The sequence below is a fragment of the Neolamprologus multifasciatus genome, chromosome 5 (assembly GCF_963576455.1).
Source record: "Neolamprologus multifasciatus chromosome 5, fNeoMul1.2, whole genome shotgun sequence".
Lineage (NCBI taxonomy): Eukaryota > Metazoa > Chordata > Actinopteri > Cichliformes > Cichlidae > Neolamprologus > Neolamprologus multifasciatus.
In genome coordinates, this window is record NC_140443.1 from 19,800,420 (window position 1) to 19,817,447 (window position 17,028).

General features: G+C 42.2%; 1 protein-coding gene and 1 long non-coding RNA gene across 9 annotated transcripts; one reads left to right on the forward strand and one right to left on the reverse strand.

Moving 5' to 3' along the window:
• Positions 1-74: 74 nt before the first annotated feature.
• LOC146518470 (transmembrane and coiled-coil domains protein 1-like) lies at positions 75-15,847 on the reverse strand. Of its 8 annotated transcripts, none has more exons than XM_085160495.1 (8): positions 15,712-15,847; positions 11,589-11,762; positions 8,994-9,033; positions 6,123-6,385; positions 3,430-3,849; positions 1,739-2,223; positions 1,525-1,660; positions 75-1,443 (listed from the first exon to the last, which is right to left on the reverse strand). In XM_085160495.1, the coding sequence occupies exons 4-8, from the start codon at positions 6,345-6,347 to the stop codon at positions 1,129-1,131; spliced, it is 1,581 nt and encodes a 526-aa protein (XP_085016621.1). In that variant the 5' UTR covers positions 6,348-6,385; positions 8,994-9,033; positions 11,589-11,762; positions 15,712-15,847; the 3' UTR covers positions 75-1,128. The 8 variants fall into 8 exon arrangements, with proteins under 8 accessions (XP_085016621.1, XP_085016618.1, XP_085016620.1 ...); XM_085160492.1 differs by having other exon boundaries at positions 6,123-6,900; XM_085160494.1 differs by having other exon boundaries at positions 8,994-9,037.
• On the forward strand, positions 4,402-7,579 carry LOC146518471 (uncharacterized). The gene is made up of 2 exons (XR_014874225.1): positions 4,402-5,821; positions 5,947-7,579. It is a non-coding gene; the product is annotated as an uncharacterized LOC146518471 (long non-coding RNA).
• Positions 15,848-17,028: the final 1,181 nt, after the last annotated feature.

Genomic DNA, 17,028 nt, shown 5'->3' on the forward strand with positions numbered 1-17,028 from the left:
ATGTTCAATGTGTGTGACCCCATAAAACAGATTTTTATAAACAACCGAGGATGAAGAGAAGTTAGACTTTCAAGTTCAGTTTTTAAACAGCAAATTTATTTATCTTTAATTAAAAAATAAAAAACCCCAACTAAAAGTATTACTATTTCATTGTCACTAATAGAAACAGTACGGAAGCACTGAGTCTTTGAGCACTTTAACCGCTCTTCAAGTATGTTAAATGAGTTCATAGATGATTCCTCTGCAGTGGACAAACCACCAGGATAGTAGGGTCCGGTTTGCATGATTGCAACTCCAAGCACAAAATTTCATAATAGTAATATTCTGGCTGTGCCGTTACCAGTGTTACTGACTTCACACATCCAGTAAGAAACAAGAACCCACATGTGTCTGACCCAGAACAATGTAGCTGATGTGCAAGCACCCCGTTCTTTAGAGTGTAGTGAGCAGAGAGAAGAAGTGTTGGTCATAAAAGCTGAAATCTGAAAAGATAGAGCAAAGAGGGAAAAAAAGCAGACGGGAAAAAAAAACTGAATCACAAGACCAGAAAAAAAAAAAAAGTACAAAAAAAGAGAGTGTGGGCGACTATGACTGCAGAACACTGTAGGCTCATTACAGTTAAAAAGAACATAAAAATCCATCAATCGGCTGTATTAAAAATAGCAGTAACTTCAAAACAATACCACTTGAATCAGTTGAAAAGTAATAAAACTTTGAATAATATCTTCTTCTGTGGGGAAACAATGAAAAGTTTTCCCACATGTAAACAAATTCACTCAGAAGAGAGAAATCAAGTGTGCAGTTCTCTCAGCCCGCTCCTTCAACTATGCCCCATTCACCCTTTTACAGTATGCTCGTGCCACAATTGCACCAGATATAGAAAGTCCATATCAAACATCCAGCCTTTTCTCTCCGTATCCACTTTTATTCTCCTCGAAACGTATTTCATAGAGCAGTAAAGTGACAGACAGCTTTGTAATCCTCCTGAGTGTTTTGAGAAGCTGCTGGAAAAAGAAGGACTGTTGAGATTCATCTTCCCACATGGGCCAGTGTCATTCCTTTATTATCGCTTTCACACCTCCGGTCCCTTCATGTTTAAATTACTTAAATGCACCTTCTCCAGGCCGGTCATCTGGGGTGCAGAAGAAAGCGATGCATATACTCTGAAATGGCATCCCAGTGCCTCCAGAGGATGGCGAGGAGAATTACGAGGAGCAACGTAGAAAGCGTGCGGCTGCGGGTTTTCATCAGGGGCACGACGCAGTTAGCCACTGTGGACACAAACACCAAAAGGACTGCCATCACAGCTAGCAGCACATTGATTAGTTTTCCAAGAAGAGTCCGCGCTGTGGCATTCTCCAAACCCTCCAGCTGCACCACCTGCTGTTGCTGCTGCTGCAGCTCCATTTTGGAAATGCGTGTCTGACAAGCCTCCAGCGCCTCCTGCAAGTGAGAGACAAAAGAGTTGGTGACAGAGCTCTAATAAGGAAGCACACGTGTTCTGTTCATCCAAGCGAGGCTTACCTGTATGTCTCTTGCTCGTTCATAAGACTGATAGGCGATCTTCTCCTCCATGCTCGCCAGTTCTTGTTTCAAGTTCAAAATTTCATTCTGGTGCAGTTCTGTCAAGTCATTCAGTTGTTCTTCTAAACGTTCACACCTGCAAAGCAGCACATTTCACAAAACGGTACAAGTCCTACATAAACAGACTATACTGCAGAGCACATGACAAATCTACCTGTATCGTTCCTCTTGCAGCCCTTCCATGATCATAGTGTAGTCCCGCTGATAATGGGCTTTTAAATTTTCAAAGGACTCCTCGAGTCGACCTTGGTTTTCCCGAAGCTCTTGGATCTCGTGGAGTATAGCATCAAAGCCTGAGGCTTGTGCATGATCAAGCGTGTTGCCCTTAGAGCTGGGGGGGCCTCCTGGGGCACCAGGGGTGCTGTTTGCTCCTGCAGAACCAGAAGTAGCACTAGAACAGTCATCATCACTGGGATACTTTGGGCTGGATGGTAAGGCCCCTGTTCCAAGTGCCCTTGCTCCCCCAGGACCAATGCCCTCATCTCCTTGGGTTTCATCGAGAGAGTCCTTCAGAGCTGCGATGTTATCAGCGCTGCCAAACTTGTTACGGATGATGTTAGCTATTTCTTTCGGCTTGGACACCACGGCTCCAGCTGCAGAATGAGTTGCTTGAGAGAAGCTGGAGAGGCCTCCTGTTACCTGTAGTGAAACAGGATCAAGTCAATACTCAAGAATGCTTTTGTGATATACTGTAAAAAAGCTCTGGCTACATTAAACACCAAGTGTATCGAGACAGTTTGCAGAGCGCACACACTTTTAATTGGCACATCTGCAGATCTGTGCATGACTGGGTCAATCACAAATTAAACAACATTTTGAACTTTTACTGGTATGTTTTCAAGTTGAGGTGAGAGGTGATAAACCTAACTGACACTGGTTAGAAGATAGAGTACACCTGAACAGTTCAGCAGTCCAGATAATCACAGATAAATCTGTGGACGTATTTTGAATTACCCATTAACCCATTAATTGGCTGTAACCAAGGAACCTCACACGACCACAGGGAGAATGCAGACTCCCCACAACAATTTAATAATAAAAAAAAAATGTTAAAAAACTGAAGACTAGTCTATTTTTTTTACTTCTGCACCTCTAATCTACGTGGCTGATTTGTACAACTGCACTAACACTTCCAATGGCATCACCAAAAACGGCTAAACCAGGTGAAGTGCTGCAGCAGACACTCAGCAAATGGTCCACATGTTCGGTGAAGCCACAGGTTAAGATTGTATGATGTTTGTTATCAAGTAAACTGAAGGAAAAAGGCGACAAATATGTTACTGCAACACTATCAGATGGAGAACTTGAGGATTGATGCCACCAGAAAAATAACTAGTCTGTTATTCATGTTTATGCATTTCAGTTTTAACATCCCAATGTCAACATTGTCCTCCGTGTGACCTGGGAGCTGCTCTGAGAAAATTCGCAAAGGTTTAATATAAATAATTAGTATGGAAGGTAAACGGTAACCACTACCACCGTACTCCTCTACATCGAGTCACATATTTTACTAGTTATTCAACAGAGTTCTGCTTTTCAAGAAAGTCAACAGTGAGAACAACGACTGGCAGTATGTGCAGTAAGTATGCAGTATTTACATGCAGTGATGTATTTCAGGTAAATGCCACAGCACCTTGCAAGAGAGCACAATGCGGAGGTTTGTCTTATTTGGTTGAGATAATATGAATTTTAGTGTTCTGTTGTCAGGGCACTTTTTTAAGGCATAAGTGCACTACAGGAGAACGACTTGGACAGGATGATTTCAAAGCTTTGGAGAGCTATGAAAAAAAATTACCTAAAACTTTAAATGACGCTTAAAAAAAACAAAAACAAAAAAACACAGACCTTGGCTCCGACGTCCTTCAGGCCCTGATGCATGTCTCGGAAAACGTCTTTGGGCTGGCGAGGGATGCCGTTGTGCTCCACCTCTCGAAGCTTCCGGTGGTAGTGCTCAAGCTTCCTCTGCAGCTGCTGGATAGTCTGAGCCGACTTTTGGTTCTTCTTCTCGAACACCTGTTTGATGCGTGCACTCTGCTGTTTGTCAGCATTATTGGCGAGTTTCAGGTATTCGGCCACATTGTCGTCACGTGCAGTTTGTTCTATCTTGATTTGTTCTGTGAGCTTGAGGATCTTCTGCTGCAGTTGGGCAATGGCCTGCTTGGTACGCTGGGGGTCTGGGGTACTGTCAACCACGTCATATCCATCTGCGCCGTATGGGAGGGCATTGGGTGATATAGCAGGGCCCGATGCATCGTAACGATCAAGCTGTTCAAGAAAAGTGGAAAGAGGAAAGATTTTAACCACTTAAAACATAATCAAAACATTTAAATCACTGTGCCATACTTAAAACTAACCTCCTCGTTTCATATAGTGTGCTAAACAGATGTGTTTTATCAGTTTAGTAAGTCCTGCACTGAAAGTGTAAAAGTATCAACTACTGCACAATTTGTATAAATGGCAACATCATTTTTGATACATTTCTCTAATGTCTCTTGATCACACCATTTGTGTCCAATTCAAAATGACAAAACTGCTCCTGCTGGGCCAATTTTGTAGTTTTAATCATCCTATAAACGCTGAGTAGCCTGTGAATCGCTCCTTTTAAACTTAAGGTTTAATTTGCAAAGATTTTTTAGGCCAAAAACTGGCAACACTAATCAGCACTAACTGAAGGTAAACAAATGACTATTTTCACCTACTCATGCACACACGTTTGCACACTTCAGAGTGATCTGTAACTACATATTCACAACAGCAGAGGGCACCTGTCAACAAAATTCCACCTTAACTGTCACTGCCCAGCTCCAAATCCAGAAGGTACAAGTAGAATAAAATAGGTAAACAGAAGGAAAGAAAAATCATTCAAAAGGCAGCAAGTCAACTCATTTTTGTGGTGCTGCTATGACAGCAATTTAAATGTTCCCCCTGTGATGTGCTTTAGTTACAAAGTCCAGGACAAGTAACCCGACTCCACAAACGAACACCCTCACCCTGAGGCCACGGGAGAGAGAAACATTAAATCTGAAACAGAAAATCAACAAACACGACAGCCAACACCCATGACTGAAAACACGACTGCAGCCAACTAAATGACGTAAACCCAAAAAGGTGATGCAAGGTTATGTTATCTAATAACCTGCAAAACAGGAAGACTATTTCAAATTCCAACTGCAGGGTTGAATATACTTGAAACGACAAGGGTGAGTCGTAGAGCAGCTACATAATAATGTAACATCTTCTACAAAGCTTGTTTTATGTGTGATTGTGACCCTATTCCTATAATCACAATAATCTTCTGTAACAGCATAAATAAAGTTTTTATCATGAGAATCATGAAATTCTCCTCCTACATGATTTCTGAATCAGTGATCCTGACTGGTGTCGGTTTGTATCCGGCTAAAAAAACGCATTCAACACACCTGCCGACTATAAAGGTAAAGGACTGCAAGGCTGATGGATGTGATGTTTGGCCACATGCAAAAACTAGCTTTAAATTTACAATTTGTTTATATAAACTTGTGCATCTCAAATTGAAAACTCATCCATTAACCTGAATTTGTGCTTCATTTTTAGTGTCTACTTAACAACAAAGAGATTGAGAGATTTTTTTTTACTGTCAGCCATAAGCAGACTTTAGTTGAGAGCTACTGATTACAAGTTACCAGTCCAAAGGTTGTTTTGGGGGGTTTTGCCGAATAATTAATTTAAGAGAGTTTCCCGCCATTGTGAGGTCATGCAGTCTTTCATAACTGTACTTAAATGTCAAACAAACAAGTTTTGAGTTTGTTTAGCCCTGCAAGCCCGCTCTGACCTGAAGTACACTCGGACAGCAAAAGCTAAATTTAGAAAGGCTTAAAGCACATAGTGACCAAACACTCAAAGGCAATCTCTGACCTTCCACCGCTGACAGCTCATCTCCCCATTCAGCAGCTCATCCCTGCGCATCTAAAGCATTAATGGCCTCTTAACAAGTTTGTCCAACTCATTTAGTTTTGACATTCCTGCACACAAATTAGTGTGTGAGTCAGTTTGTGTTTATTTTTAAAATGTAACTGTTTATTTTTAAATAAGCCAAACAAATTAATCCTGAGTGCAAAGCCTTAGTATTGCACCTTGATTCTGAAGGTTTAGACCTCATCTCTATATGCAGTATAATGATGTCAGGTTTTGCAGTGAGAGTTGTACTTCACATCCTGTGCTTTCACAGTACACTGCACATATTTGTATGTGGTTAGAGGTGAGTGTCATTCTGACTTTTGGAACTACAGTTTCCATCCTTGAATCAGGAAATGTCTCATTTTCAAATTAGAAACTAAGTATAAGTAAAGACTCTGGTTCTATTTTTGTCTTTCTACATTACAGTTTGGAAAACAAGCATCTTGACAAGTAATACTACATTAACTGGAGGCAGATCCTGAACCAGCTATAACACACTATTACTGACATTAAACACTTATATTTACTGGCAAGTTTCAGTTCAGACTTTTTAGGGCAAACACGCCAGATTTTACAACAAGAATCAAAACCGAGACTCTCACCTTGTCGGGCTCTTCAGTGGAGTGGTAACCAGAGGTCAGCAGCATGTCAGCCAAGGCTGGGCTGCTGGGTGTGTCTGTGGTCGAAGAGGAGCGTGGGCGTCCAGCCTGCAACAGAGCTTCATGGGTGCTGCGCCGGTGGATCTGTGGGCTACCTTTCTGGGGAGGGTCCCCAGTGCCGCCCGCCTTGCTGCGGCGGCTCTGCAGGCTGGTGCCTCGCTTTATCATTGGTGGACCTCGGATCTGCTGCAGGACACGGCTCAGAGCTGCAGGAGGGGCGGAAGTGGCAGGGGTGTCAGAATCCAAAGGGAGGGCCGAGGAGGTGGGGGTGTCCCCTACTTCTGACCCTACGTCAGCGGGTTCGGAGGGAGGGGCGCTTGCACAGGACGAGGCGGAGTCATGTGGGGAAACGGAGGAGCGTCGGCGCTGTGGCTGGAAGAATTGCTTCAGGCCATGGCCCAACGCTCCCATGTTCTCCAGGGCATTATGGGTGATTTTGGACAAGCCGTGCTCTGACTCCGACGCCCTCCTGCCGAGCTCTGGCTCCGCTCGCCCTCCTGCATCCGGCTCCTCTGGACTCTGCTCACTACTACCCTGATCCATCTGAGGCCTCCAGTTTCACAGTGAGGGTCCTGCTCGGGGTGTGAAGGAGACTAGCTACGCCCCGTCGACACCCCGCCCTCTGAGAGGCAGGTTGAAAGCAGGGAAGCAGAGTGGATGGCGCTCAGTTGGGCCTTTTGAGTGGGCATGCATCTGTGGCTTGGCTCAATGTCATGCTTGTCTACCACAAAAGGAAAATAAAATCTATTATGACATGCAGCAGTGAGTGAGGAACATAATAAGCAGCAGAAGAATAGGAAACAATACTAAGCAACAAAAACCTGGGTTGGCACAGACATGACCTTTTTTTTTTTTGCAGTCAACATCATTCTTAGTTAACTTTTGTTCACAATCTGGATAAAGACAGCAGGTACCCATTTCGGTTCGTGCTGGGCAGATGTACTGGACGTGCTGGTATACCAGTCATAATTTTTAGTGTGATATTAATTTTTTAAAATGCCACTATTTCAGTAAAAAGACAAAACACCCACTGTGGCTCATCAAGGGGTTTAAATGTGTTATAATATTCAGACGGGACCTGTGGTGACTGAGCATCCTTCCTCCTCACAGTTATTATCAATGAGGCACTTGTTCTCATTGTCCAAAAACACAGACATGTGTCTTAATCTATCGTGTTATTCTTTTGATCTTATTTGGTGAGATGGCAAATACAGCAAATGGTTCAAAACACCGAACAACTGAATAATTAAAACTTATATTTATTGTTCTTGTATTTGTTCATCATTTTGAGATCTGCAACTAAACTTCATATCTATAATTTGCAAGAATTTGTGTTATAAAAATAATTCCCAAATGCTATTTACATTTAGATGCTGATAATTCTGGTGCACTAGGTAGTGTCATCCAGATTGGTTAACACATCCTGGATGCTATGATTATTAAGTTAAGATATGATGTACAAAGCCATATGAGGCAAATATTATTAACCTACAACTAAAGCTACGTTTCCCTGCTTCCTTGTCAAAAGGGTTCGTCACAGCAGGCAGCGCTGCATGTTTGATTTGGCACAGCTTTACACCGTTTGCCCTTCCTGACTCAACCAAAAAAGGAATTTGTGTCTCCAGCTGGAATTGAACAGGTGACCTTTTGTGAATGTAAATGTGTAAACCACTACACTGTGATTAATAACCTGCAACTAATCTGTGAATCATTTACTATTTCTCACATTAACAGCTGAATGGAATGTAATTACAGGTAACCAGGTAGAATAACAGTGTGTGATAGCTGCAAGGGCAATCTGCCACTGGTCAGAGGACGAGAAAATACTAAACTGGAGACGTGGAAAGTAACTTGTGACCAAGAGAGACTGTGAATGTTCTATTTGGATATTTGGTGTTTTAAAAATAAAATTGACAATTGAATTTGCTGGAATTTGTGCTCATGCTAAATCTCCATGGAGCTGAGCTCATGCAGCTCCTCTGTGTTCAGTAAGGCAAACCAAACTTGTTATTCGAGGGCTTTTCCTGATGACAGCAGAGCATGTGCCACAAAACGCGGAAGAGTAAGTTTGAATGGAGGCTATGGCAAAGCTGCACATAACTACACTTCCACGGAAACATTAATGCAACACAAAGGGACATTATATGTAACCTAAAAGCACAACCAGCACCCTGTTAAGGATCAACTCTGTTTAAGTATTTTATTTTGCAAAGAGATCCTAAAAGTAGATTACCCACGATGGGGAAAGGGGAAAAAAAACACCAGAATCACCACCAGAAAGTTATACCGTGTGTTTCATGTCATGACTGTGCCAACCCAGTAAAGCAAAAACATAAAATCTACAAAATAAACAAGTTTAGGTACAGTTTCTGAAATGCTCATATCTGATATACTGCACATGTGCAGATAGTGTCCATTCTTTATTTTTGCACTTATGAGTAAAATCATTGAATTATTACATTTCAGAAAGTGTTCCTTACAGAACTAAATAATCAACGCAACTGAGAATGTTCAGATGATGCTAACAAAGAGACCACAACAAACTAAACGTAAAATAAACATAAATGAAGATCTAAATGGAGAGTGACTACAATCTATTTCTCAACTGTGTAAGGTGCTCCACGATCCACAGCGGCCTCCCCACTTTGCTTCTCATTTTATGAGAAGGCTACATCCTGTAATATAGAGGGCCACTCCAAGTGCTCGGCTTTTAAATGTCAGTTTGTGCTGAACGCAGCTCTTTGGGTTTATCAACATGAAACGACAGAGTGAGGATGAGAGCAATAGAGAAGGTTAGTTTGTAAGAGAGCTTACCATCAGCCCAGCCTCTCCTCTTCTGACTCACGAATCAGGACTGGCTAAATGAAGCAGAAGCGCAGACAAAATAAAAAAAACATAAATTACAATATTCAAATAACAGGAAAAAGAGAAAAACAGAGCTGAACAAAAGCCACTCAGTCACTAATGAGTGGAATGATGGATATGTAAACCAGCACTGCAACAAACAACTTATCAGCATCCAACATGTTGCCCACCGGAAAGCGTCAACAGCCTAGTGGACCTTTGGTTAAATCCTTTAGTCCCTGACACTAAGTTTATGTTTAATACGCATTGTTACTGTTGAATAACAACTACTAGATATACACTACAACAGCAAGACAAGACAACAGCTCATGAATATGAAAACATGAACGCAGCTTAGAACTGCTCCAAGGACCTGTCACTGCACAGCTCATCTGCAACACATACGAGACGGGGGGATGTAAGCCTGAGAGATTCCTACTTAAACACTTTTCAAATCATTTGTCCTACAAGCTCCAAACCAAACAGCAGAGTTAGCACTACACAGTCTTCTTTGTTTGAATTCATGGGCTTGTTTTGACAATAATTAAACTCAATTATTTTTAAGTACAATTTTCAAGCATGCTGATTTCTTATATCACTAACAGGCAGTTTAACTGGTCTCAAGCCGTGCTTCTGCATGCTTCAAGTATGTGAGATCGCAGCCTGTCCCTAATCAGAGTGCTTATGAACAGCAGAAGATTACCAATTAGAGGGTTTGATGTTTTCTAAATCAAATATTCACTTGCTACGTTATGCCTTTAATACATCTTTCAAAGCATGATAACCAAGGGAACATTACAGTCGACGCTGCATGTCACTAAGGCTGTGATGCGGTTTATTTTGCAGCAGTAACTTTATGATGAGCCGTCAGACAGTCTGTTTTGCGAGACACAATGTACCGTCTGTCTCATCGAGCCATAAAGAAAACATCCAAGGCTTAAAGTGATTGAGGACGAGCTACTTTGCAGACAAACAGAAAAATGATCCTTTGAGTCAGCACAGCTATGTATGTATCATTTAACAAGTCAGCAGAGCAAACTGGCCCAGAAAACCCTTTGAAATGCTCCATTAGTGACACTGTGACTCATTGCATGCTGGTCCAGCTTTTAGACCTGCAGCATCTGAGAAGAAAGCTCATTGTTTAAGAGTAGGTGGTGGTGAACAGTTCAGTAACGAAAGGAAGCTCCTTAACCGCTTCTTGCAGAAACAACACATTAAAACGCTGCTGTTTAGTTTTAAACCAGTATCTTGGTTCACTCCTGTTGTTGCTCTTGGTTTTCGTATCTGCTGCTTCAGCTCAGAGGAGCTACCTGCTCATAGAGGTATTGAGTACTATATTTATCTAAATAACAACATATCCAACAGATTAAAGCATAAATTTCATCTGATATGAGAAACAGAAGCTCTTTGACCACACATTATTACTCTGAATCGCTTACAAGACTCGTGTGAAGACCAATATTCGACACAGATGTGGGACAACGTCCTACATCTACAATAACAGTACAAAGGCATCTGAGTCCTCCAGGCTGAGGGCAAAGTGTTCTCTTTGAAGTGGGTCAGCCAACATTCGCCCATCACTCTGTGTACATACAGTGCTGCATGGGCACATCATCTACACGAGGTACATTTTCACTGCAGGAACTAGCGGCAGGCACGAGGCAGCTCGAGGATGAATGAAACCACAACAGAGGGAACATCGTTCCACTTCTCCTAAGTTAGCGGTTTTCAGGAAATAAAAGGTGGTTAATTGACTTTAGAGAGTTTAAACCAATGCTGCTATGATTAATTTTTTAACCACTGAAACCAGCTGTTGTTGTTTCAACCAGTTTTTGTTTCAAGGTGCCCTGAAATGACCCACAAGTTCCTACACCAGAAATATACAAGCGGTGTTCCTGTTTGGAGCATGTCAGCAAGTCCTTTTGGAGCTGTGTCTTACTACTATAAAAGACACATCTCCTGGATGCACTGGTACACATCTTCAGTGATGTATCCTGGGGTCATCAGGTGTTTTGGGTCTCACAACATCATACACCCTCGCCCAGGCGACCCAGCCAGGGGTGATCAGGCCCCGACTTGCATACCAGTAGCTACCCACAGATCAGCCCTCTTGATCCACAGCCACCTTGTGGCTTTCTCTGCCGCTTCACTCACAGCCTGGATGACCCTCTTCTTGGCTGCCCCAGCCACTCCCAGCCGGCCTAGGACTTTGCAGAGTGATCGTCCTGCAAAGCCCCTACAACCCACTTCTATGGGCTCATAGAAAGTCTTCCAGCCCCTTCCCCTGCACTAGTTCCTGGTACTTTCCTCGTTTCCTTTCATTGGCCTCCTCTATCCGCTCTTCCCAGGGCACTGTGAGTTCCAGCATGATCAGCTTTTTTGAGGCCTCAGAAATACTCTTGAATACTCTTATTCACACTCATTACCAAAAACTAGGTTGAATGCATTAGTTTATTCCTTAATTTAACTGGGGATAGAGATAGATAAGTGAAAAGATCCAACAATGTCAATCCTGACAAAAAGGGCATTCATTGCAGTAGGAGTGTACTTGGTGATAAGACATACCTTCAAATGTGGTCATGAGCAATAGATCTATTCTATTGCCACAGAAAAAGACTCAGTAATCCAGGCAAGTATCCAGCACTGCTTCCTCTGGGTACGTTTTTCCAAATTAAAACTGGCAGAAGAGCTGTCAAACTTCAGTCAACTGTTTCCGTGGACATTTAGAAAGATCACATGCTGCAAAGAAAAAGAAGAAGAAGAAAAACAAGCATTAAAAAGAGACGCAAAAGTGTGTACTAATGTGCGGTAATAATCAAGCAGTTACATAATCTGTATTATTAAGACCACAAGCAGCCATCCTCCTGCACTAAAAGTAGAGTCAATATTTGGCACCAATAATTAATTATAACAATCTTATAAAGCAAAGCTGTAATAGGGTGTTCTTGCAGTGCTGCTGAAATTGATGTATGAGGATTTAAATTAAAAACCACAAGGATTGCCCCTAACAGCACACACAACAAACCAAGGCCATTTAATATCCGATATTCAATCCACAACAAATGGTTACAGCCATCCCCCCTATGCTAGGAAGCTCATACAACTCTTTGGATGGCGGAATGAAAACATGTAGTTTAATTTTGTAGAGCGCAGGGCCCCCGCCCCCCTGAGGACTTTTAGCTTAATTAACTGTGTAATGTTAATTAATAGTGCTGCATAGCCCAGAGGGATTATGTGCTGGACAGGTTTACGGAGGCAAATCTAAAATAAAATAATGTGACACTGACACAGATGTAAACATCGCTGTCTGTAAGAATAATCTGCCACAATCAAAGCACAAGGAGTGAAAAGGATCTGTGCTTACTAATAAAAAAAAGTCTCCTTTAAATATACTACAGCACCAAAATGATCCTGTCAACACAAAAAGGCTCAGCTAAATGTATTTATAGCACTGACACTTCAATTCGCTTCAATGAAGTTAAGAGAGGTAAATCAAACTGTACTGTGCTAATGTTTTTTTTTTCATTTTCTCAACCAGAAAGGTGGTTGAGTACGTTTAAGCTCTACCATGAATTAATGATGGTCCCCGACATGTTTCTGTTGTTTTTGTTCGTGTTACTGTTATTGATTGATTCATATCACCTGAACAACTCCTCTCTGCACTCATTCTTTGTGAAATAAAGGACGGTAGGAAAAGAAAACACCCTGACAGAACCACGTAAGCCGCCCGTCATTTACTCATCACCACACAGCCCCGGCTAGGTAATTACATTACTCGAGGGGTTACAGGTGCATTCGGTGTCATTACATGTGAGGTAACTGTAGTAACGCCTGTACTTAAAAATTGAAAAGGAGATGCTGTGATAAACTAAATTATGTATGTGCATACTTGTCTGTATGAGTGCCGTTATTGAGTTACTGCAAATAGTCCGAGCCCAGCGGTTTAACATTAGCCAGAGATAAGAAGAGGATGGAATTAGCAGCTCGCTAGCTTATATTCGTGGGTCCGGGCTTTAAAAAAACTACTGTTGGACATTTTCACAAAACAATCGTGAAATCTACGGCTTTATTTCAGAGTGGTACAAACCGTTGTGCCAGCTAAAGTCAGAAAACATCGCTTTCCCCGAATTGAAGGCTTGGCTGCTCCACTGGTGGCTAACCGGGCAAGCTAACGTAAGGGAGCCGGAGGGCGTTTATTTCACTCCACGGTGCACACCGGTGTTGGTGTTAAGCGGAGCGAGGTCATGCTTAAAATTGATGATAACAGCACATATCGCAGTGTACAACACCTGCCCACATCACACCGGAGCTCACGTGAAGCTCTTTAAAATGCAGTCAATGTTTTACAACCTACATATAGAAGCCGAAACTCTTTACAGCCAAAATATAACAATTAACTTCTCAACAGTTGGTGTTGTTTTTGTGTTGTCAGGGGACCTGGTTGATTTAACAGTGTGTGTGTATCCTGCAAAGAAAAGGAACAGAGAGTAGGCTAGCATCACCTCTCACTGCTGCCACGCCTTGTAATGTGGCTTCATATTAAAGTTCACCCAACATCCCTGATTTGAATGTATAAACCAGAAGATGCCCGCTGTGTAAGGTGACACGTGTTTATGACAGGCTCTCCAGTGATAGCAGCAGTTCTGCAGGAGTTCCCCGTTTTCAACAAAACAAAGCATTAATACACATTTAGTAGCTGTTTATTACACTACATGGCTATTAATGTCATTATTACAGGTTATTTTAGAGCCTCGTCATACACTTATACCCTCAAACACAAACACAAACTGAAACACAACTTCTTCCCAGAAGCTGTAACACTGCTGAACTCTGTCATTAACTTATGTATATCTATATCTTGTTAACTTTCCCTTTCACTTGCTGCTATCCTTCTGTGTCAGATCACCCGTGACGTTCATCTCCACCCTGCCTGCACACGTCTTCTTTATCTCTCTTGTGCACTTTCAGGTGCTTTGGATGGATGACCTCAGGTATTTACATTAACACCTTCACTATCTCTACTCCTTGCATGTCACCGTTCCACCTGCCTTCCTCTCATTCAAACACTGTATTCTGCCTCGCGTCTACTGACTTTCATTCCTCTTCAGAGCATACCTCCAGCTCTCCAGGCTCCCTGCTCTCACTACAGATCACAGTGTCATCTGCAAATATTATAGTCCACTCCTGCCTGACCTCGCCTGTCAACCTGTCCAACACCACCGCAAACAAGAAGGGACTCTGAGCCGACCCGTGGTGTAATCCTAACCCCACTTTGAACTTACCGCACACCTCACAACTGACTCACTGTCCTCGAACATGACCACACTCACATACTTCTGCGCCACTCATGACTTCCTCATGCAGTACCACGGTTCCTCTCTTGACACCCTCTCATACACTTTATCTAGCTCTGCAAAGACACAGTCCAGCTCCTTCTGACCTTCTCCACACTTCTACAAACATATATTTTTTTTATTTTATATATATATATATATATATATATATATATATATATATATATATATATATATATATATCAACAGTATGTACAGTATGTAAAGCACTGATGTGCAATGTTTTTTTGCTCAATTGCACACATTCATACCGCTCATAAAATATTTCTAATCAAAATCTGTAAATCACTCTTTAAAGTGCATTATTCAAATGTTAATAAGTAAATAAGTCATGTTCAGTGCTAACATACAATATTCTTGCCCAGTCTCATTGCTTACAGCCTTCAAAACTACATATCTTTATATATATTGTGTGTACATATATATATACACACACACACACACACAGGTGTATTTATGTTTTATGCACCATGTGAGGGAGTATAGCTATAATTTCATTATGCTTGCATAATGACAATGAAACCTTATGCAGTCATACCCAAACAACAAATAGGCTACCAAGATACTGAGTCATGAACACTGGAAACTCTCCTGCCACATGAAATGTAACCATCAAAATCCATAATAGCAGAAATAAACTGACAGCATCAGCACCGGAGAGGGGGAGGCGGGGACGGTCTCGACAGGTGTGAAAATCTCGAACACGTTTAGATTGGAGGTATTGGGTGGCCATCTGTCACCTACCTACTCCCACCAGGCTTTCTTAATCACACCTTCTTGTATTTCATGGTGGCGTATTTAGTCCTCGCAGAGCAGCTTTGTGTTAGCTAATACTCTTTGTACCAGGGCTTGATGAACAAAATCCTTTAGTTTCAGCTAAATGTTATATTCCTCGAATATCCCGACTGTTAAAAAAACATATACATATACCGTCACTGAATCCGGCTGGGTGTTGTCCCCAAAGTTGAACCCTGACGAGTTACAACATGAGCAATCAGTTCGCTTTTCGTGAGCACACACATGTAAATACACTCCACATCGCCCACCCTGAACACCCTGGCTGGTAAATCAGGCGCTTATTCGCCGCCTGACCACTCGCAGCTGTCAGTTAGCAGCAGGCTGGCTAGGCTCTCAAAGCTAACCAACGTCGCTTCAGCCATGGTTAGCTACAGGCAGCAAACAGGCTCATCGCCAGGCGGCAGCGGCAACCGGATAATTAACCCACCGGCCCTGGAGTGCCTGCACGGCGGGCGACAGCACGAGGAAACACGTTTCATTCATACGAGGCTTCTCACATTAAAAAAAAAATGTGTGTTTTGCGGGTATCAACTTACATGAGCGCTCAGAGGATTGTGTTGATGACCGTTCATTTCTCCCGATGGTGGACACTCCCACGGTGACGTCAAATAGCGTGCTCGACGTCAGAGCAGTGCCGAGCTCTCGCCCATCCTTCGTGCGTGTGATCCACGCAGGTGAGCAGGTTGACTGCTGGGTCACACGTCCCTGACCTTGCACTGTTCAAGTGAATGTTTTCAGGCGTGGCTGCATATATTTCCTCTTAAATTTAACTCAGTGTTTTGTTTGGAAATGTTAGGGTCTGTATTTTTACCCTGAATATAAACTTAACATAAAACAGTATAGAAACCTGGTCGATTATTTATCTGTTCTAACAATGCTTCTTTTTTCTTTTATTGGGGGGGGGGGGGGGGGGGGGGGGAATAAATCTTGCATCATTGAAAAAAAATGTTTATTTCCCTTTAAATGGAGCCAAATTTGTAAGGAAAATACATTTGTGGTTTGAGCAGCAGAGTTGAGTTTGTGGGTTGCATGAAAAGTTTGTCAAAACGTCTCTCCCAGTGCCAAACAGCTTATTCTGCTACTGACTCCTGTTTGGTGTCATTTATTGGATTGGATCATTGAAGGTTGAAGGAAGAGATTAGTAATGTATTCATTTAACAAACAGGGGCAGAACTGTGGAAGAACCATACACAGCCACAACAGCCTGGCACCTCCTCCTCAGGCTGGTCATTAGCTTGGTCACACACTGCTGTGGGATGGCAACCCATTCTTCAATCAGCATTTGTTGCAAGTCAACGAGTGTGATTCTGTTGCCAAAAATTTGAAAGTAGTCTCCAATCAACCCGGCTCTGTGGGGGCAAGAGTTGTCATCTCGGAGGAAAGACCAAACACATATTTCCTTACTTTTGTGCTAAATATATTTAAATGTGACTGGTTAATGACAACATAGATGCAGAATTTCAGTTTTGGGTTTATCAATCAGTTGAACTAGAAGATAAATTTAAGATTATTCCGTTATCAAACAACATTCATGTTGAGAAATAAGAATATAAAGAAACCATGCAAGTTAAGTTTACAGGAATATCTCCACATCAAAGGAAACAGATGAGGTGGTTAAAACTCTCAGGTACCTCCTAATTAAGGCGTCTTGTGTATGTCCTACTGTGAGGGCACCTAGAGGCAGATCCAAGACACGGTGGAGGGATTAAGTCACTCAGGTGGCTTGAGAATATTTTGGGGTCCCACTAGAAGAGCTAGAGGATGTGGCTATGGAGAGAGAGGTCTGGGTATCTCTGCTAAGGTTGCTGTCCCCCTGACAGGCTCTGAGGTAATTAAGTTTTATTTATAAATCA